General features: G+C 30.3%; 1 protein-coding gene and 2 long non-coding RNA genes across 4 annotated transcripts; 1 reads left to right on the top strand and 2 right to left on the bottom strand.

The window, feature by feature from the left end:
* Nucleotides 1-10: 10 nt before the first annotated feature.
* LOC107994942 (large ribosomal subunit protein uL3m) lies at nucleotides 11-3611 on the bottom strand. Of its 2 annotated transcripts, XM_017052123.3 has the most exons (8): nucleotides 3250-3611; nucleotides 3037-3161; nucleotides 2827-2920; nucleotides 2506-2733; nucleotides 2300-2428; nucleotides 2063-2223; nucleotides 1773-1962; nucleotides 11-281 (listed from the first exon to the last, which is right to left on the bottom strand). In XM_017052123.3, the coding sequence occupies exons 2-8, from the start codon at nucleotides 3096-3098 to the stop codon at nucleotides 51-53; spliced, it is 1095 nt and encodes a 364-aa protein (XP_016907612.1). In that variant the 5' UTR covers nucleotides 3099-3161; nucleotides 3250-3611; the 3' UTR covers nucleotides 11-50. The 2 variants fall into 2 exon arrangements, with proteins under 2 accessions (XP_016907612.1, XP_028521008.1); XM_028665207.2 differs by lacking the exon at nucleotides 3250-3611 and having other exon boundaries at nucleotides 3037-3223.
* Nucleotides 3612-9980: 6369 nt separating this feature from the next.
* Nucleotides 9981-17549, bottom strand: LOC107994751 (uncharacterized). The gene is made up of 9 exons (XR_009830767.1): nucleotides 16774-17549; nucleotides 16206-16464; nucleotides 14439-14648; nucleotides 13372-14056; nucleotides 13171-13290; nucleotides 13001-13080; nucleotides 12681-12815; nucleotides 10714-11082; nucleotides 9981-10624 (listed from the first exon to the last, which is right to left on the bottom strand). It is a non-coding gene; the product is annotated as an uncharacterized LOC107994751 (long non-coding RNA).
* Nucleotides 17550-18769: 1220 nt separating this feature from the next.
* Nucleotides 18770-20780, top strand: LOC114577116 (uncharacterized). The gene is made up of 3 exons (XR_003696918.2): nucleotides 18770-19025; nucleotides 19538-20042; nucleotides 20333-20780. It is a non-coding gene; the product is annotated as an uncharacterized LOC114577116 (long non-coding RNA).
* Nucleotides 20781-22516: the final 1736 nt, after the last annotated feature.

Raw genomic sequence — 22516 nt, 5'->3', positions numbered from 1 at the left:
ATAAAACATGTTCTTATAAAGTATTTTTTTTATTTATTACATTATTACAATTATGATTCTGATTGGAATTCAATTGTAGGATTCTCAAATGGATGAACATCATCTGCATAAAGATTTTCAGGTAGTTCACTTTCATTTGGCAAATATGTAGGAAAATATGGCGAAGTACTTTTTTTAGTAGGTAAAATCGTATCGTATAAATAGCACATAGTATTTAGCTCTCCTGGTACGTTTTGAGCTAATACCCAAATTACATTATATTTAGTGTTTATTCGTAGTATCTGCAACATACATACAAAAGTTCGATAATGATTTGAAATCATTTTTAATAATATTGTTAATAATCTTTCAATATATTATATTGTTGAAATTATTTATTATTTTATTTATAATTTTTTTTAAAAATTGAATCTTAACAACGATTTATAATTACTGCTAATTCGCTGTTGCAATTATATGAAATTAAGATTTTTTTATTTCATGATTTTTATTAATTAAAAATTTTTATTTTACTTAATGGAAAAAACTATATGTAGTCACATATAATGGTCAAAAAGCTACAAAAAAATAATTTTGTTTTTGTATTAATTTTACATATTTAAATGAAATTATAATTAGAATTTTTGTTTGTTTGTAGAATATTAGGAGGAATAATTATTATGTGTCTCATTAATGAATTGTTTGATGTATTACTAATTTATCATTCTTGAAAATTTCTATATGATTCAATCTATAATTACAATCTATAATTTTTAAATAAATAATAAATGAATAATATAAGTTTTATAAATTGTGAATATATGTTTCTTGTTAGTTGTTGTAAAATAATTTTAGAATGTCATTGCTGTATAATATCTTCCTTTCAAAAGTAATATACATTTAAATTAATATTTTGTAATTGTTTAATAATGTAAAGAGATCTTCAAATGTTTCATCATAAATATTTAAATGTTCTAGTATTTCATGTAAACATTTCAGAATTTAATATATCTTATTTTATATGGAAAAAATATTTCATTTTCATTTAAATACGAATTGTATAAAAAAAATTAACTGAAATGTTATACATGTTATGCATAATTTTTAACAATTATTACAGATGAATGAAGAAATTAAATAGATTTTTGTAGTTATATTGATCCTCAACCCTTCAAATACTTTTTTTGTAAAATTCTATACAAAAAATAAATATTCATTATCTTTGTATAAAACTTGAAAAAAAATATTTACAACAAATAGTGTTCATATATAAAATATATTATGTATAAATATTATAATAATTTGATACAGTTACTATATTAATAAATTACTTATTCAATCTAATTAATGAATTGGAAATGCTAAAACAAATTACGTGATTCTATTGAAAAATAGAAATTTAATTGTACTTTTTAATATATTGTTATACATAAAAAAATAATAAGAAAAAAGATTAAACTATATTGACTTCTTTTGCTTATTTCATACATTTTTGAAAATGAATGAGAATGAATTATTTTTTTAGTTCATTTTTTAACTTTTATAATTTATCATAAATATAAATAAAATAAATAAAATAAAAAAAAAATTAAGAAAAAATATAACTCATGAAAAAATATATTATTTTATAAGAATTCATATAATATAAAATTATATGCTGATTTTTTTAAATGATTATGTTTGCAAAAGAAAAAATAAAAATTTATTAATCTGTGTAAGATATCAATCAGATATAATCAAAGTAAAAGTAATTTAAAATCCTTTCTCCATAAAAAAATATAATTATAAATTACCTTTACACCTTTAAGAATACGCCAACGATTTCCCATGTGTCCAGGCATTTTAGTACCTGGCATTACCCTAGCCAATGCACTTCCCGAACCTATATTGCCTGGTCTTCTATGTGTTTTAGTTACACCATGAGAAGCAGGCATACCTTTAAAGCCCCATCTTTTCATAACACCTTGAAAGCCACGATCTATTCTATATTTATAAAGATTATTATGATTGATTATTAAATATTTCAAATTTATCTCAGATTAATCTCAGATTTTGATTTTACAAATATTGATAAAAGAATTACGTTTTTCCACGAATATCAATAAATTCTCCTGGTTTAAAATGAGTTGCATATAAAGGAGTTCCTGGTTGGAGAACAGCATTTGGTGAAATTGTAAATCTCATTAATATTTTTTTTGGTGTAACTCCTGCTGCATTAAATATTCCATAATATTCTTTGGTAAGCTGTAAAAATTAATAATACAAATTTTATTTTTGTAAAATAATGAATAAACATTATAAAAGATAAACTACAACTCACTAATTGTGGATCAATATTTATAGCACCTAATACAAGACAGCCATTTTTTACTTTAACTTTAGATCTAATAGGTTTAACTGGTTTATATTCTTCTGGTGGTATATATTTTACAACTTCATTATCTACAATCTATTAAGAAATGGAGAATTTCTATATAAGATTATATAAAATTCAATATTTTATTATAATATTTTATATGATAATACCTGTATTAGAGTAGTTAATACTTTTTTTCCATTTTTTAACCACATTGGATATACTCCTATCTTTTTGCCAATTAAACCAGTACGTTTAGAACTTGGAGTCCATGTTACATTTGATTGAATTATTTCTTTATTTAATGGAGATATATTGTTATTGAGTAATCCTTTAGTGGATGAAACAATTTCTGAGAGAAATTCTTTATTTTCTGAAGTAAGTTCTTCATTATATAACTAATATAAACAATATTACATAATAATATTTATATAAAATTCTTGAAAAATATTAAAAAATTAAATCTTATTTTTATTTTTTAAAATACATACTACACGTGTTGGTCTTGGAAGCCATTCTGGATGACGTTTCTTTGGTGGAGGATTCAATCTTTTACCACGATTTGGAATATATATTTTATCAATACTAAAATAAACATATTAATAGAAATAACTATTTGAATAAATAATCAATTTATTTTTTGAAAATTTAAATATACAATAAACTAAATTTATTAATTATATATAATTATTAAGCAATACCTCTGTTTCAAACATTTATTGAATAGTTGAATTCCATTAAAAGTCTTTAAAATTGATGCCATATCCGTAATAATTATTCGTGAAATATACGTAGATGTTAAGTATTTAGTGAAAATTTAACGTAACTATGAGGTTAGAACATAATTATTATTAGTGATTTAATTTTTAGTGATTAAATTTTTTCAAAAATAAATTATTAATTTTAATATATACTTTAAAATATGAAAAAGAAAAATTTATAATAAATTATTCATTATTTTAGTAATATTATAATTAATTGAATCTTGTTCTTTATTATACTTGATTTAAGCACATTAGCACCATATATTTATTATTTATTTACAATATTTGAAACCAAATTTCTTATCATTTTTATATTGCATTTGAATAATGAATATATGCAGTAAATAAAAAACAAATCTTTTTTTTTTTTTTTTATATAAAAAGTTTAAGATCTCTAAGTAATTACTCAGTTATTAGATTGGTCTTCTGAGTATATAAATTTTGTAGACAAGGAGAGAGAATATTAGAAAGAGGACAGAGAGAATAAAAATATTGATATCAACGCCATCTCTAGAATGCCGCAAATTAAACATAAATGTAGACAAAAAAACAAATAATTGGAAAAGGATAGAAATATAAGAATTAACTAACAGTGCCATCTTTTAAGTGCATTTTTAAAATAAGTTTCTTTTTAAATAGAATTGAGTATTAACGCCATCTTTTGAATTCTCTATATTAACTTGATTTTAAAAAAGTATCTTTGGTGTTTAAAAGATGACGTTAGTAATCAATTCTTACTTTATTTTTATCTTTTTCTATTATTTTCTATCCTTTCTTTATAAGTTTCATTTACGGCACTCTAGAGATGGCGCTGATTTCAATATTTTTATCGTATCTCTGTCCTTTTCTCACTATTCTTGTGTTTGATTTTGACATATGTGATCATAGATAAAATAATTTATCTCAGGTAAAGAATAACTTTTATTATTTTTCTTTCAGAATTACAATCTATCTTAACTTTTATCTATCTTAATTTAAAAAATAAAAATATTATATTTTCAGCTAATGTATCTCTGAGCAATCTTACAAAACATAATATGTTATAGCAAATATTTTAGTATATCTGATATAATACAAGTTTTAATATTTTAATGATTTGATGATTACAATGAAATTTAAAAAACAAAAATTCATAAAACAAAAACTTCGATTCAATAACAAAGAAATAAAAAAAAATTTTAAATCATTTTATCAAAAATTAACACTATTGAATATTCATTTGTCGAATCTATTTTTTTTGTTTGTTTTTAAAGCATTCCTAAAAAACGTATAACAATATTCAAATTAATTAATTTTATCGAATACAAGACAGAATCAATATCATATAATCTTAATGAAAAATTATACAAATTTAATACTAAAAAAATAACTAAAAAAATATATAAAATATAAAAAAATATTAATTCACAATTATTTATTGTCTATGTAATTTAAAATTTATAAAATACATTTGATTCCTACTGTTATCTAAAATTTCTTCTGAAAAATATATAGAAAATTCATGGCAAGTACAAATTTATCAGATATTCATTACTTTATCCAAAGAGAAACCGAATGATTATTAATGAAAGTTATAAAGCTGACGCGTTCGCGGGTAGAATAAGCCAAATTTCTGGATTTCATTTCGTCTCATCCACTCGCAAATAGAATGATTGGGCTTGCACGACCAGTGAATACAAATCAGAATACGTTTCCATCATTTGCGATCTAGATTCACGTCTATTTGTTTACATGCATAATATGATAATATCGTATATTCATAGAATATGAGTATTTTCGTAATATACATATATATATTTATATGTATATATTTTGTTGCAAAACAATTGAAAAGATTATAATTCTGATTGAATTTTTTTTACAGATTAAAACATAGACATAAGGGTATATATTAAAAATCTCGTAGTTTTCTTTTTAAGTTATATAGAGCTCAAAAAGTGATTAAATGATTGAATAAATCAATTATTTATGAAGATTTACAGTAATAGATAAAATTTACAAGTAGAAAATTATTTTTTCTTATGTAGGTTAACTTATATATATTAAATTGATTTAAATCAATTTTTATAATTCCAATTTCTTTTATATTTATCTTATGAATATAAATCTTCATTTCTTATAAATCTATCGACCAAAATTCTCATTTGTTCGAACATTTATATCCATCAAATTCCGCGATTGCAGCGCCGCAACGTAGCTTTTGGCTACTCCATTAAATCATAATCGGTCGTCTGTATCGCATGCAATCTGGCTTACTTCGGTTATCAAGGCTCGTAAAGAACGGAAAATCGGCGATAAGGTACGCGATTCGGGTCGGATTCGGGTCGCGCGTGCGGTAACACGCCCACACGAGTGTCTGCGTGAATTGGCCATGCGCAAGGCTACGCGATGATCGCTGATTTATGCGGTATTGTACTCTTAAACTTCTCGATTATATATAGCGTACACGTCGGTTCTAGCCGCGACAATGCACAGGCTCCGGACTGGTCCTGATTTCTTTTCACCTGGACCCCGGCCACTCGTGTATTTTGTTGGTGCGACAATCGTCTTCGCTCGACCCGTCCGCGCCGGGCGGAAAAAAGTTACCATGACGAATCGCAATCGCGACACGACATTTTGAGGATTGCTGGTATTGAGAGGAAGGATATTTATACAAAATAGACTATCTAAATTTCTTATTATTCTTATTATTATATTATAGCAAAAGAGAAAAATCTTTTTTTTCTATATATATTGTATGATTTCAAAAGTTATTTTCAATTTTTTTTATCTTTGATATTGTAATTTTTTGCAATGTTTTTCAATTTTTTTTACTGCTTAACTCGGCATGTTATGTTGCGATTTATAGATTGAGAAATTATTGATCTTTTTTTTCATATAAAGCGTAAATTTTTTAACATGATCCTTTTCCAAATACATTCCCATTGCTATAACCTATAATTTCAAAACAATAAATCAACAGAAAAATAATTTCATCGATTTATTTCAAAATTCTATATTTTTTTACATCTTTATTGTTACATTTTTCAAAAAAGAAAAAAAAAGATAATAACGAAAAATTCATCATTTGATAGCGGAAAAAAGTACGTAGGTGGACTTTTATAGCAGTTGATTGCTTGATTTATAATTTCAGAGATCATCATAAAGATCGTTGCGAAATATTCGTGCTAATAACTGATTTTTTCGTATATTAGAAAAAGAAAAAGAGATAATCAAAGTTTGATCAAGAACACCGCCATCTCAAATGTCTAACCTTTAAACAAAAACTAAGAGACATTGTCTATCGTAAACACGCCCTCGTCATTAAAACAGAATTTTTACTTTGTCGCTTTGAAACAATTCTGCTACCCTTATGGTCGGGGCTTTTGGTTAATCAGAGATAGTGAATTTTACGATCGAGAATGAGATCGTTAAAAAATCAGTAGAACAGCCGCCATGATATCATCCTCATCACGGAAGCTTTCATTTATATTAAAAAACCTTATCTTTTTTTTTATTGTTAAATAATGTTTAACATGAACATGTACAAGATTAAAAATTGCAGGAATTTAGAAATTAAAAAAAAATTAGATTATTTTATTATCATATAAATAATATTATTTAATATATAATAGTATAATAATATATATATAAACTTATATATCATATAAATAAATTTATAAATAAAACTAATTAATTATAATTTTCGTTCTAAAAAATTCTTGCAAATTAAATATAAAATTATTTTTATATTAATGTAATATTTTATATTAAAATATATTTATATCAAATATAAAATATTTCTATAAACGTATTGTGTTAATGTAAACGTTCCAACATATTCATATGCTACACATACATATATAGATATATGTAATTACATAAATACTATTCATGATTGTACACACATATTGAGTTATTAAACAGAGATGTACAAGTCGCAATAAATCGTTTAATCGCAAACTTGGACTATATCGAAGTTCGAATCAGGATCAGCTAGAAATCTTATTTTGCGAAAGGCGTGGCGAAGCGTTCGTTTAAGATCAGAATCTATCGATTGAAACTGTGGTAAGCGTGGACCACCGCTGAGAATGCTAGCGAACAATCTGCCAGTCACTTGAGTGATCTTAGCACATTCGTCAACTTCATAGCACTGAGAAATCCAGCTTCGAAGATATCGTACATGTTCGCACGTTGTATATTTCAATCTCTTCAATTCTGATTTCTTCTAAGATTAATATTATCTAATAAATAATAATAATAATAATAATAATAATAAAAATCTAATAAAATTAAGAAACAATCTTAATAATAATTCCATTTCAATAGCTTTTTTTAGAAATAATAAAATAGTAAAATCTAATATTTTCATTTAATTAATTTTCAACGTAAATAGGCAATTTCCAATGAAAAATTAACAATAAATATAGACGATTATTAGAATAATTGATTCAAATTATATCTAATATAAAAGATGTATCTACTTATAAAGATTAGTATGAATGCTATCATCAAGATTCGACCGGAAGGAATATATTGTTGATCGACGATCGGCTCATTGGTGGTCCACTATTGTCGATCGGTTTGATACCGTCGCATCGAAGATCTTAATCGTTTATTTATGTCGGTGAATGTATGCTCGTATCTACCTGTCGTTTCGTGTATTGTGCGTGACTTTAGCTTCGCCGCAAGATGCGTCATGACATTACAAGTCGATTTTATTTCCTGCTTGTCGTCCCATTACATAACTTGCTGCCATCAGATGTCTCGATCATAGATTATCAGCGATCGATAGACATCTACACCGACAACCGTTGCTTCTTCTTCCCCTTTTTCTTTTTCTCCTCCTTCGTCTGAAGGAAATCGAACTGTGAAAGGTATGAGATATCATTTAGTCTCATCGTCATTGATCTTTTTTGCACAATGTAATATTCATTTCCGTCTGCCAAATACTTACGATAAATATATGAATAGAACTATCGTATGGAAAATTATTATATAGATATGTATATAATATATATATAATATTATATAAAATTTCTGAAAAATATTTTTTAAATTATGAAATTAGAATCTGTTGGAAATCGAATACTTTTTTTGAGGTTATAAAAGTATGAAATTTTATTGAAAATTTTAAAGTTTTGAATACAATGATGAAATAGAATTGGCTATTTATTAACTATTTATAAAAAAAATTAAATTGAATTAAATAATATTTCTAATTAACTTACTCATTTCCGCGATACATTATCACAAAAATTGATATTCAAAGAGCGAGTGTTCTGTTTTTTTTTTGTTTCATTTTTTCATAGTAGCTTTAATCTTAATCTTAAACGCATGTCAGTATAATCGTATATCGTATATTCTTCATGAAACGAATTGATCGATGTAATAATTGCGTACCTTCCAAAAAATGAAAACTTCTTTTGAATGATGATAATGTCAAGTGATGCATATACGATTAAAGCGAAAAAAATGTTCATATAAATAGATGTTCATATATAAAGTAAAGACAATTATTTCAGAATTAAAAAACTATAATTGAAAATTTGTTAAAAATTTTTTAACCAAATCTAAAACTTTTAATGAGATAACAGGATCAATATGTTTTTGACAATGATTGACAATTTTTATAAAGGTTATGAAAATTCTTAGCATTAAAATAATTTCATTTATTTAATTTTTTTTTATTTATCTAATTATTTAAGACATAAGATTATAATCTTATTTTTACTTTTTTGCATCAAACTTTACTTGTTTTATTTTTCTTTTCTTGTTTATTAGAATTTTTTCACATATGTCGCATTAAAATAGTGGTCGTGAAGGAAAAATCCTCTTAAAGACTCATCTTTATTAGCATTGGACTGGTATAAAACACACGTTGGTCGGCAATAACGAAATACTCACCCTTTTCAGTGCACCCTAAAGTTTAGCGATCTCTAATGAACTGGTAGTCCGTTAGTTAGTCTAACTCGTCTCTTTCTCTCGCCGTTCTCCTATATACCGACTATGCTTACATACGTGTATACATATGTACTGTTCCTCTATTGGCACATGAGAGAGACAACGAGAAAGACTATGAAAGAGTAAGAGAGAAAGAGAAGTTGGAAACGCGGAACGGTACGCGCACGTGGATACAAATAAATCCTGTTAGGCGGCGCGAGAGCGGCGCAAAGCCGAATTTTCCCGGCTCTCGCATCTGTGAATATTTGCCCGTGGGTAGCGCATTACATGCGCGTTGTAATGCGTTCTAACTACGCTCTCTACGATTCGACGCATCGGAAGCGGCACACACAGACGAATCACAAACAACTTCTGTCGGTGCGATGAGTATGGGGTCACGAGAAATTTACATTTTTACGGGATTACGATGGTACTGGGGTGGTAGCATGACCATCCCCATGAGAGGATTAAGAGTTACAACTGTAATAATAGGGGTACGATATAGTTTGGTATCTTTAGTTATGTAATTGAGACATAAAATTATTGCTACTGGTGTTATTTGAATTATCAATTCGGATATGTTTTCATGTGGTAATAATAATTAGATGTCGAAGTAATGTTAATATATTATGATAGAAACTATATAAGTAGTTATATATATATTGTTTCAATAGTGCAATAAAATTTAGGAAGTTGAAAGAAATATAAAAGAAAAGAAAATAAAATAAAAAATAAAATATTAATAGAAATATTCCAATACAGATACCATAGAAATATTAATACCATACTTCAATAATTCTAAAATTCTCTCTCGATAATTCATAGCTTGTAATTTACCAATTCTTTAATATTATTGAATTATTCCGCAAAAACACAGAGATAAATTAAATGCATACAAATTAAAGAATACAGTATAAAACTGCATGACACATATTTCAATCACTATTTAACTTTAATTTCACGCATACACTCTTACTTTTTATTCTCTCTTTGTATGATAAAACAAATAAATGAATAAATATAATTATTTTGATGAAGCATGATATATAATAATTATATGATAAAACAAATGAATAAATATAATTATTTTTGCATCGTATCGAACTTTCAAGCAAATTCATCACTGCTGAAAGGAAAAATCGAGATGTAAATTCATGCAAATTACCTTGTCGTTTGGGAGACAATAATTATCATGGTGGAAAAATACCAGTCGATACGGTCGATCGATCACGAATTTCCGCAGTTAGAATGAACAGTATAAAAAGAGATAGACACAGATGATTGCAAGACGAAGCATTGGGGTTGTAAATGTAAATGGCTGTGGCGAACAAACCCTCTTTTAACTTTCTTTTGGACGTTGGCGGCTAATTTGCGGCTACGAGGATGGTTTGACAGGAAGGAAGGAAGCGATCGGAAATGAAGGGAGCTAAAGGCAAGATAAAGGAAGAAATAAACTCCTTCTTTCCTTGTGATTTGCATGCAATTTCCAATTCCACTGGTCTCTTTGATGTTTCTTCTCTACCGATCGTTTCTTCATTAACTTTCTATTACAATTCATAAGATTCTTCTTTTTTTTATTCTTCTTATAGATTTGAGAAAATATCTGTAATAATTTAACATGTGAGATTTATATTATTTATAATTTTATTATTATTAATTATCTGTTAATAATATTTATAAAGTATTGCATACCTTTTTTACTTTTCAAAAAATTAAAGAAAAGAAAGGTAAAGAAGAAATCTCAAATATGGAAGATTGTTTTTTAGTTAGTTTCGACGATCGCTGAATCGTGATCCGTGTCATCCATTGTTTTTTACCAGGCTATAAGAACAAAGAGGGTAGGTAGACGATTGCGTAGGTGCGTAGAAGCCGTCGTGTTCGGTAACAGGATTACGGAAGGGTGGCTGTGTAAGGGTTGCCACGCCGAGGGGTGCCGACAAGTGGACCGAATAATGTTGTGCGGTACAGGAAGGTGCAAAGCTGGGGCGCATTGCAAATCCAAGCTGAGTGAATATTTCCTTGATTTTATTATCGATGGTTCATTTAATTTTATTTAAAAATCTGCAATATAAGAAAAAGATTTAGATTAATGGAAGATCCTACAAGAAAAAATTATAAGCTAGTATTTATTATACATTTGAGTTTACTTAAATATTGTTTTAAATATAATAAAAATCTAAATTCTGATCTGTTTCTTTTTTTACATTTAAGAAATATATGCAAATATATTTTTTTTATATTATGAGTTATTATTTGATAAAATTTTTACTTTAAATGTATTCGTATCCTAACAAAAAAATCATATTTTTTATTAATAAAATAACGGTAAATCGATAAATTGCATTTCATCATTTATTGTTAACAAAACAAATATTTTCATTGAAATTTTATTGAAAAATGAAATCAAATTTGAAAAAAAATTGAAAAATTCATCAAAAATTGAAAGAAAGATTCATTAATCTAAATTTCTTTCAATTTTTCAAATTTTTGATCACGTTAATGACTTGGAAATTTTTACTAGTTGTGTATATTCCGAAACATCATAAAATAAATGTTACGTGTCTTTCGCCAAATGACATCGTGCATTTAAAAATTAAGAAAAATATCCGTTCGAACCTCACAATAAACCCGCAATGCCTTCACCCTCAACCCTTTTGAATCTTTTTTCGATTCATCGATTATGTACATTAAACCGGCACAAATACATGGCAGGAAGAAAGGTAAGCTTTCTTTCAATGAAAACAGACCGCCCACTCCGATTCCTGGACCATTACATATGCCATCCTGTTTCGAGTAGTAATAATAATCGACCGACCGACAGAATTTACTAACAGAGAGAATCGAGTCTCGTTGGCCCTTTGAGCGTGGCGTAATGCGATTCGCAAATCGACCACCGTGCCGATGACTAAAATTATTGTTCCAGAAATTAGGGGTTTGCACCCCTACCTCCCTCTCTGATAACCCGCCTGCGCGGTATGCAGCCACCGAATCGACCAATGACGAATCGACTATCGGGGGTGCATAATATTTAGCTAGTATGCACTCTGTACAAACGTAATACCTGCATACAAATTTTACATTCGGATACGACTTATTTTTTTCTTTCTAATTTCTGGAATTTTATTTTATAATTTCGAAATATCGAAAGTAACGTTATTATTGGAATTATTCAATAATAATCCTAAAAATTGAATCTTAATAATGATGGTCTTAATTTTGAACATCTCATTAGATAAAAGTAACTTCAAAAATTGTGATCATTTTATGGAAAAATAAGAAGTTTATCAGTGTTTCTTTTCTGTTATTAGAAAAGGAGTTAGTTATATTCGAAACACGTGCGAACTGAAGCAGATTGGTTTTAGGATTCGCGATTCCATCGAGATTCCGCGAAACGAGGGGAGAGATTCTACAAAGGTATCTTAACACAATCGCCTATGTTGTTTCTTGTAGATATAGTACGAGTATATAGATAGTTTCAAATATCTATTTACAATGTCGATGTAACGACATCTCTTTGTCAATTCATCACAAAGCACGATTTGAGCTTTTGAAATCTCCATATTCATATATAGATACTTTTGATTCAATTCGAAATTTTCTCTTAATGACGATAATTATGTTCTACTATTTTATCTACACGAACAACGACAATATCTTACTATATATTCCACAAAGATATCTGCTATCTGATATCTACGTTTCACTAATTTCTCCATACGACCATAGGAATTCCACCATAGGAAACATCCATTTCTGCTTCAATCGTATACTTTTGAATCGTCTTCTTATCATACCTAAGTAATAAAGAAAAATTTTAGTCTCATTTTTCGTTATGATCTGATGTGAATAATTGCATCATATATTAAACTATACATTTTCATTTTTATTATTTTGAATTATCTTATACTCTTGCACATTTCATCATACTCATAAGCTCATATTTCTCATATTTTGTTGTAATCTGACATAATGTACTTACAAGACTTTATCAAACGAAACGTCCATTTCCATTTCAATTTTATACTTTTGAATCATCCTCTACGCATGTTATCATCACACCTAAAATAATATATAATAATATATATAATATATAAATAAATAACAAAGAAAAATTTTATTCTCATATTTTCCTATTATGGCCTGATGTACTTTGCATATTATCTTCATCACATAAATTATTAAGTTTCAATTAGCCAAAGTTTATTAAACGTCCATTTCCACTTCAATTTTATACTTTTGAATCGTCCTCTATGCATGTTATCATCACACCTAAAATAATATATAATAATATATATAATATATAAATAAATAACAAAGAAAAATTTTATTCTCATATTTTCCTATTATGACCTGATGTACTTTGCATATTATTTTCATCAAACAAATTATTAAATTCCAATTAGCCAAGTCAAAGTCTATCAAACGTCCATTTCCACTTCATCCTCATACTTTTGAATCGTCCTCTACGCGTGTGTATCGCGAGCAGTTCGGGGGCGACACAGGAAGGGCCACGAAGATCGAGGGCGGAGCACGGACGTAGAAGAATGAAATGATCGAGTTATGCCTGATTGCCGCTTGTTGTTCCAGCTCGATAAACCGGACCCGAGCCACCCGAATTCACCTTGTTCTCCCCAATTTTACCAGTCTACCCTCCACCGTAATCATCTTCCGTGGCTCTGGTCCTTTCCAACGGAAAGTCGTGGGGATCCAGCAACTTTTCAAGTTGGGTACGTGGCAAAGATGGAACATCCCTGGCCGTTTACAAAGCGCGAAGATCATCGCGAAATCGCGAAGTCAGCGGCAGGATCTTTAATGCATAATCGGATTCGAAGCGATTACGCGAGCTTCTGTATATACGCCATCGAGATTTCAGAGCTCTCCTTTGAGCACGAGGATGATCAAGGAGCACGATACGGAAGCAGGGGAACGCTTTGATGTCCCACAAGGTTGTTGAAATGGATGTCGGAACTTGATTGATATGGATGGCAATAAATATTTGTATCTCGTTACATCCCATGCGTTGAGATGAGGATATCTGAAAATTTATGAATTTGATGAATCGTGTGTTAAGTTTTAATTCAAATTGTAATTATTATTAATAATCAAATATAATGATTCTATTAAGATTTTGTGAATTATAAAATATATAAGTAAGAATGTTCAATTATTTTTGATTTTACCTTAAAGTGTAAATTTTCTAGAAATTTTTACAAATTCTACGAATCGTTACGTATCTTATATAGTGATTACACAGTTTAAATATGACTCACGTTAATTATTCGTGCACTATAAAAAATAGAATATATTTGTTAGGTAATTAGTTTAAATTTTTGGGAAGAAAAAAGTGATCGGTTCGCCACTTGTTGGCTTGTATCGGCGTGGTATCCATAAGGGGGTATTTTTGAGACCTCGGTTACCTCCACGTTGTCAACGACGTTTAATTCACCGTGTAACCGTACGCGGGATCGAGTTAACGTTAAGATCAAATTGGATTTGGCGCCGGCGCTGCCCTGGCTAAAACTTAGTCATCCGGCAGGACCCTTCTAATCCATTTATGCTCCTTCGTCCTGGATGCTCCATCGTCTCCGCGACTACGTAGTACCAAAGTCCAATGAAAGAGAGTGGACCTGAAAGGAAAGGAAAAAATGAAAAGAAGAAAGAGATCCTTCTTTTTACTTAATCTTAAAAACAAAAGACCAGATTAAGAAGCTTGAAACCATTCATATCTTTCTATTAACCGTACATTCCATTTAATTACATGAATGTCCAAATTTATACCAGTTATATTAATTTTATTAACAAAGTCACGAAAGTAATGATAAATATTTCAATGATAAGTTACATTTCCTTTTTCTTTTTTAAATCACGAACGAAAATCAAAGTTTCCAGAAAGGAAGATTTCTCCTCCAACAAGGAAAAATTTTTTCCCCGAGTTTCGCGGAAGACGCGAGAAGGCGGATCGTGGAGGATTATTTCGAGGAAGAAGGGGAGGGGGTCGACAAACAGGTCGAAGAGGAACATGAGGGGGACACGGCGGCAGTTTGTTAGCAGGAGGACCTCGCCTTTTTGCAGCTTGCGCCGTTTGTCGACGACACGGGGTAAACTTTTCGTGAGAGTATCTCGCGGCGGTTCGCGGGGCGTTGCGGAGGCGGCTTGCACGGACGGACACGCCCAGCGTCGCGACGCTTTTATCGATCAACGGCCGTACGCACGCCAACGGCCATTTTACTTTTCCGCCGATGGATTTCGTGAAAATTCAACCGAGGCCCTGTTACCGTTCGAAACGTGCGAGGGTGAGGAGGAGAGAGGGATGCGAACATCCCTTCGTTCTCGCGTTCGTCCCTTCACGTGCTCTCGACGAGGTAAAAATCTATAGTCTGATGAAAACATACACGGTTTAAAAATAGTGAATTATATGTCTATAGTGGCTCATGAAAGTATTTGAACGCTTCTTTCTGAATGAAATTTAAATTTTAAAGCATAATGAGTTTATATATGGGACAATTTCTTTCTTTTTATCATTATCATTAAAATATCACTATGAAAAGAAGTGAAATCAATGCTCAAAGTTTTATGCTGCAGTTTCCTTTTAAATTATAATATTCAGAATTTAGAACTTCATCTGTTGCAAAAAATTCCTGGATAAAATTATACACTTATACACTATACAATTATAAAAAGATGAAAAAATGCTAAAACCTTTTGATTTCACATTCTTCCAAAAGATATAATTACTTCATATATCTATTATATATTATATTCTGTACAGCTATGTATGAACTTTTATTAAAATCATAATTTTTGGATTGGGTAATTTTAATTAATTTTTTTTACCACTATAGACATGTAACTTACTATTTTTAAGTTGTGTACCACGATACCATTCACCGACCTCATCCCAAATCTTCACCGAGTCCTTACGTTGTATCTCGCTTACTACCGATTAACCCTCTAATTAATGAACGTTAACGCGTAATCTTTGGTCCATTCGTTCGTTTCTGCTCCTCATTTTGCAATGTACGAGCTCGGTTGAATCTTCTCGAGTTGGTAGGTACGTGAAACCGGCTTATAGGCTCGTATATCTCTTTATAGGGCCTTATCATATTTATGGGAGCCGGTGGAAGCGTGCGACATGGAAACCGCATCTGTCGGCATGCATATTTTTAAATACCAATTCACCGTACGCGGTTTCACGGCCGAACCGATTTCTTTCCTCTTGAGCGACCCACGTTGCCATTACACGCTCGCATCGCTTCGTTTATTTTATCCTCGATAGTCGTGTATTTCCCTTCTCCGATCTGCGGAAGATCGTTTACGAACGACTCAATTCGAAGGTGAAACGCGATGGTCATTGAAGGGGTGATTTAATTGTCACTCGAGAGATTATTATACTTCTATTGGAATGCATTGGAGTATTTTGGTATCGTTCTTGAACCTTGAAAACTGAAAAGAATAAAATGATGTTAGTCAAAGAAAGGAAAATAATTTGATAATTTTTAAAAAAAATTCTTGCAAAGATATCAGAATCTGAATTGGATCAATATATAGAAATATATTACATAATACATATATATATATATATATATAGTATATATATGCATATTCATTTTGATATTAAAATTATTATTTCGAATTTATAACTATTAATACATATCTATTAATACCTATTTATAATATATATACTCTAATTTCGACTTATATCGATATTTTACGAAAATATTTTACGATAAGTAGTAAGTATCTTAACCTCACTTTTCTTTAAATTCTTAATAGGTTCGATATCCGAAAAAAATCCTATTCGACAATTTTCGCTCGAAAAAGCAATCGTATCCTAACGAATCTAGCCAGCCTACGTGGTGAAATGTAAATAAAAGAAAGGTTCGTCTCTCTGATCGAGATGTAACCGATTACACGGATTTTTTCCGCGCGGCACGTTTCTTTCTCGCCCGTATTACACGCGCGCAGGTCGAACATCGGTTCGGTAAGTGGGCACACGGATCCGGGAACGAAACGTGGTGCTCGTTGATTCGAAAGGAATAATCGGATTAAAGGCTGAATACTGGCTGCCGCTGCCGCGGGGTGCAGTTCATTGTGAACGTTGACTCGAGAGGGATGAAACCCAACGTAGCTATGCGGAATACGGGCGGCTACGTTTCCTTTCTCCTACGACAATCGACACAGCGGAGACCCGAGGTCTGACCGAATTCGATTCCGGGGGACCGAACGGCTGCCACGTGGCCCCTATTACATAATATTAGACTTACACCCCCGAACACCCTCTTATTAGGAGAACGTCGGTGAGAGCGGCGACGATTGCGATTTTCTTTCGCGATTCATTCGAATCGCAATCCCACGCGATCATTTCGAGTGTGACGGTATCGATGATGACGATGTGGAATCAGTGGTTTCGTTTTTTGAATTTAGAAAGGGGAATTGAAGATAGATATATCGTTACGCGCGATTCGTCGTTGTTTAATTTTTACTTGTTTTATAAATCATGTATAATATAATGAAATTTTTAATTGTAATCTAAAAACATAAATGTAATCAATAAAGATATTTTTTAATGATATTTTTAAGATAATAGATATAAAAGATATATAAGATATAAAAGATAAAGATGTTTTATTAAATTTATTTGTGCATCTAATGTTTAGACAGATGTTTCTAATATTACTTTTCACCTGTCATAACCTCAATCATACTTCGTTTACTTCGTTTTATTAAAACTCATATTTAATACGAATTTTATTCTAATCTATATCGAAAAATCTATATTACAATAAAATTAAAAATTATTTTATACCTGTAATATAATATGTTCTTTGTTTATTCTTCAAAAATCTTCAAAATCGATTCCTGGTGTGTTTCCAACATTCATGTAACTCTTAATTATTCCCTAGCAATTGCATAGTCATCCGTCGAAAAGACAAATTTTGAAAAAAATGTTTAATGTATAAACATTTTTATATAATGATCAATAATAATTGTTTTATTTTTCCATCGTGATTTTTATTTATCATGCAAAGAAATCATGCAAAAGATGATTCGTTCGATTATTATTGGATGCTCTACGCCTTGATGTAGAATGTCAATCTATTGACGACGAAAAAAAATTCGGTATTGGTGGTATAGTATATTACAGCATCTATAGATTGTATTAGTCTTTCTCTTGACTAATTATCGCGAACATTATCACTGTGTCGAGACGAAATTCAGCTGAATCATTAATGGGTACAACAGCATTTGAACACTCTGCAGAAATGATTTGTTCCTAGGTGAATTGTGTGAATGGGAAACGTATATGCATACATATTGTCGTAAATCTCGGGATCGTACAGATCCCACAAATTCGAAACGAGATGCGCGCATGCTACGCGCTTAAACTTGTACTCGTATTCAGTGTCGACTGTGTTTCGGATTAATGATGATCCTCCTTTGTCAAAGCAACGATAGGTAGTGCTCGTGTACTATGTAAGATAGGTTAAGGTTTGCATATATGTCTATTGTTAGTACGATTAATAAGTGAGATGAATAAATAATAGAAAGTGAAGATTATGATCTTATTTAACACGTGTCATGTAATGTAGAATGTTTGAAAGTATGTTTCGATAAAAGTTGACAATCTATGTGAATTTTTTTTTATCTGAATTTGACAAAAATTTTAACTTCTTAATGAGGTTATGAGGTTATGATGTAATTAGTGACATTTTCAAAAAGATGCAAACGTGTATTCATAATATTCATTTTCAAAATTTATTATTCATATTTAAAATTATAATTATACGTCATATTTAAAGATATCAAACATAAATAAACCAAGTTCAAATTTTATTTAAGTTCCATATAACTGTTGAGAAATCATTTTTCGATCTATCATAGTGACACGAAGAAAGTTGTATTGTAACTATGAAAACATTTCGAACGTGACATATCCCTCGGGATACGGTAAGAAAACTCATGACATTCTCATCCAATGACGAAATGATCCTATGCTATTACAGGTGAGTAAGAATGATCAGTATCCGCTATCAAAACTATTTCTTTTATTATATCATAATTTTCTTTTTCGAAGATCAATCATTCCCTATACTTCTGATTTCGACGTTCCAATGATCTTATTACGATTTGAACTATTGTACTCTGTTTATCTTGATTCTCACCAGTGCAGTCAAATCTAACGAAAATTCTTAAGTTCCCCATGAAAGAATTAATGTTAGTGATAAAATTATCTTTAGATTCATATTGTATTAGGAATGTTGGAAATTTCAGATTCTTTTTTTAAATTCAAGTTTCTTTTATTATTTATATTAACAATAATAATATTTCAATAATTATTTATTTAGTAATAATTATAAATTACAGTCTATCTATAAGCTTTAAATTATATCTTAAAGCATATATCTTTTGTTGAGAGGCACAGATGTAGATAGACTTTCAAATTCTCGATCAAGGAGAAAAATATTGAAAAATCTTTTTAATCTTTCTAAAAAGTACTTACTTGGTCGTGTTAAAGGAGTGACAGAAGATAGAGAGCGCAAAAGTGAAATGGTTGAAGCGAGATGAAGAGAAGAAAGATGAAAAGAGAGAAATCAAGTAGATAGAGAGAGAAGAGGCAAGAGGGTGGGTTTCGTTAGGTTGGGCGCAGTTTTGATGATAACGAGCGGATTTGCAATCACGACTACATTGTGCAGGATCCTGCTGTTAGCTAACTTGAAGAGGGATGAAACTCAGACGGGCTGAGATCACAGAGCAGGAAGCTGAGAGCGCGAGGATGAGAGATACATTGGGGAAGCTGCTATAGTCGCCTATATACTCCTTTCCAGTCCCTCGTTCCATCCTGTTCCTTCTTCGACTTTACCATGCTTCTCTGAAAGTGGAAATCCCAAAATTACAGGACTATACCGTAGTGATACAGTTGCAGGCCTCTGTACTACCTGTACATAAATATCTCGCGAAATTTCCGGTTGTGAAGCAATTCCTTGAATTCGCGCAGACGTGCCGTGGATATGCTAACGAAGGTTAACGATACGATTACTGGCTAATGAACTCGACTAGTATTGGAAACTTTTTTTATGAAATTTTTGTATTTGCGAGATTTTTTTCCTATTTTCAATTTAAATATTGTTAGTTTTTATGTTAATGATATTTCATTATTGAGAGACGAAATAACATTTATATATAGTATTAATAAAATATTAAAATTCTGTTATAAATATTATCTTATAACGATCTTGCTGTTAAAAAAATTTGAGAATCGTAAATATTTCTACTTCATCAAATTAGAACTACAAAATGCTTTATATTTCAGCCAATACAAGACTAGGTCGAGGCCAGGTTTATCAGTGTTCCCTTTAAACTCAAGTGTTCCGTGTGAAGGTATCCAAGAAAGAAAGTCGGTTATGGTGTGGTCGGATTTTGACAACAGTGCGTGTTTGCACAGCAGGTGGTTACCAATGCGAGTGACATGTCAGACTGCTTTTTCGAATTTGTATTCTTTTATAAGGTATCGAGGGCTGTATGCGACAATGTATCCCCTCGATTTTGAATGTGAACAGGTCTCTGCGACCACTTTTATCATGATAATTCCGCCTGAACGTTGGAAAATTTCTCGAAAAATGTTTGAAGAGAAACCGCAAGTTTTGGACTCTTTCCCAGCATGTTGAATATTCGGTAGAAAATGGGAAACTTTTTAAACATGATTTACATTTCCTCGTTTCTCACGATTTTCACATCTTTTTTTATTTTGTCAATGTTATTTACATTATCGTTACATTATCGTTACAATATTGTTTACATTGCTAATTTACATATATAGAAAAATGTTCGATTAATAAAGTACAAATAATTACATTTGAAAATAAAACTGTTGAGAGTTACTTTCAAAAATATTTTTTGCAAATGAATATTATGTTTCATAGTAACTTTCAACGCTATATTCATTAGTGAAAAATAATTTTTAAAAAATTCTTTATTTTTATTCTCTATTCACATCAATTCATAATGGTAATTAAACATTTTTTTTCAGAAATCATATTGTATATAATAAAACTTTGTTTATAATGTATCTATAAAAATTATCTTAGGATATCTTCTTGATAGTCTGAAAGAATTAAAATTAAAGTTATATGTATATATATAATTATCGTGATAAACGATGTACGCACTTATTATTTACGTTTCTAAGGAGAAAGAGACATCGATCGCGGAACAGGATTCTCGATAGTATCGATTAATGCGACGGTTGTCCCCTTAGTAAGAATCGGCATCGCTGGAACCCCGTGGTTTCTTTTTGAAGAATCCTCCGCGTGTCCTCGCGAGGTAGGAACCTTTGTTCGTTTTCGGTCCCACTAGCGGAATAATTCGACCGCCATTTTTCTCGCTTTATGCCGGGTAAGCGTTACTAATGGCCCGTATCCTGCCGATCGCGGGTACGACGGCCCCTGTTGCTTTTTCTCGCACGCGTGAACGTCGTTTACACACTTAACCTATACATCCGTATCGCGTTGCGATTGCACGCGCGAGATTCGCAAGCATGCGCACACGCGTCTACGATGATATTAAATAGAGGGCGTATCGCGATTCTATTGAAAACGTATAACGCGTATTTATCTTGAAAATATTAAGTACATGGAGACTGGAGGAATGTGACAATAAATGAAGAGAATTCGTTTCTTGTTCCTTGTTACTTTTAGAAGAAATATTGAAAGTGATCAGCATTTGTCATCTATGTTAGAATTGGTAATAAATATGAACATAAATACCGATTGAAGTTTCTTTATACACCAATACTTAACATATTCATTACTGTCGTTTCTAGGGAAAATTTTTAGGTTAGTATTATACTCTATATAAAAAAAATTTAATGAGTAAATGTAATTGCTTTTTAATTAATTATTAAATTATAATTATTAAAATTAAGCATAATCATTTTAAATAAAAATTTCATCAAAAATTAATAAGCAGTATTCGTCGAAAGAAAAAGGATATGACATGTGATAGCAAACATATTAAAAAATTGACTGATAGACGTAATCCATATTCCAACTCCTATTTCTATCGATGCCTTTTTTCCTTTTCGAGGCATATAATTCAAGAAACAGTGGATGCACAGGCACGACGCACGCACGTCGATATGATGGCAATAAAAAGACAGTGGATAGGGCCGAAAATTCGTTTGACAGTTTTTCTCGGGTTTTGAAACCGAAGAAAAAATTCATATTCATTTTAGGTGTGGGCGTATACGAATCTAGGACCTCGTATATATACGTCTATGTATCTACTCGCATCATTTCGATAGAAGAGGATGATGCAGAGGAGAGGGATATAGCAGTGATAAAAGGCGTTAGTCCATTCGAGAATGATTTATGTGTCGGCGGAGCAGAAATACAAACAGGTGCTCGAACCTCTTCGAGAACCCAAACTCATCGAAAATAAAAAGGAACGGAGGGAATATAAAATATATATCCACACGTAAATATGCTGGAAGGGGATA

This window comes from Apis cerana, linkage group LG1 (genome assembly GCF_029169275.1).
Source record: "Apis cerana isolate GH-2021 linkage group LG1, AcerK_1.0, whole genome shotgun sequence".
NCBI lineage: Eukaryota > Metazoa > Arthropoda > Insecta > Hymenoptera > Apidae > Apis > Apis cerana.
The sequence above is the reverse complement of the archived record's forward strand: the minus strand, read 5'-3'. Positions and strand labels throughout refer to the sequence as shown.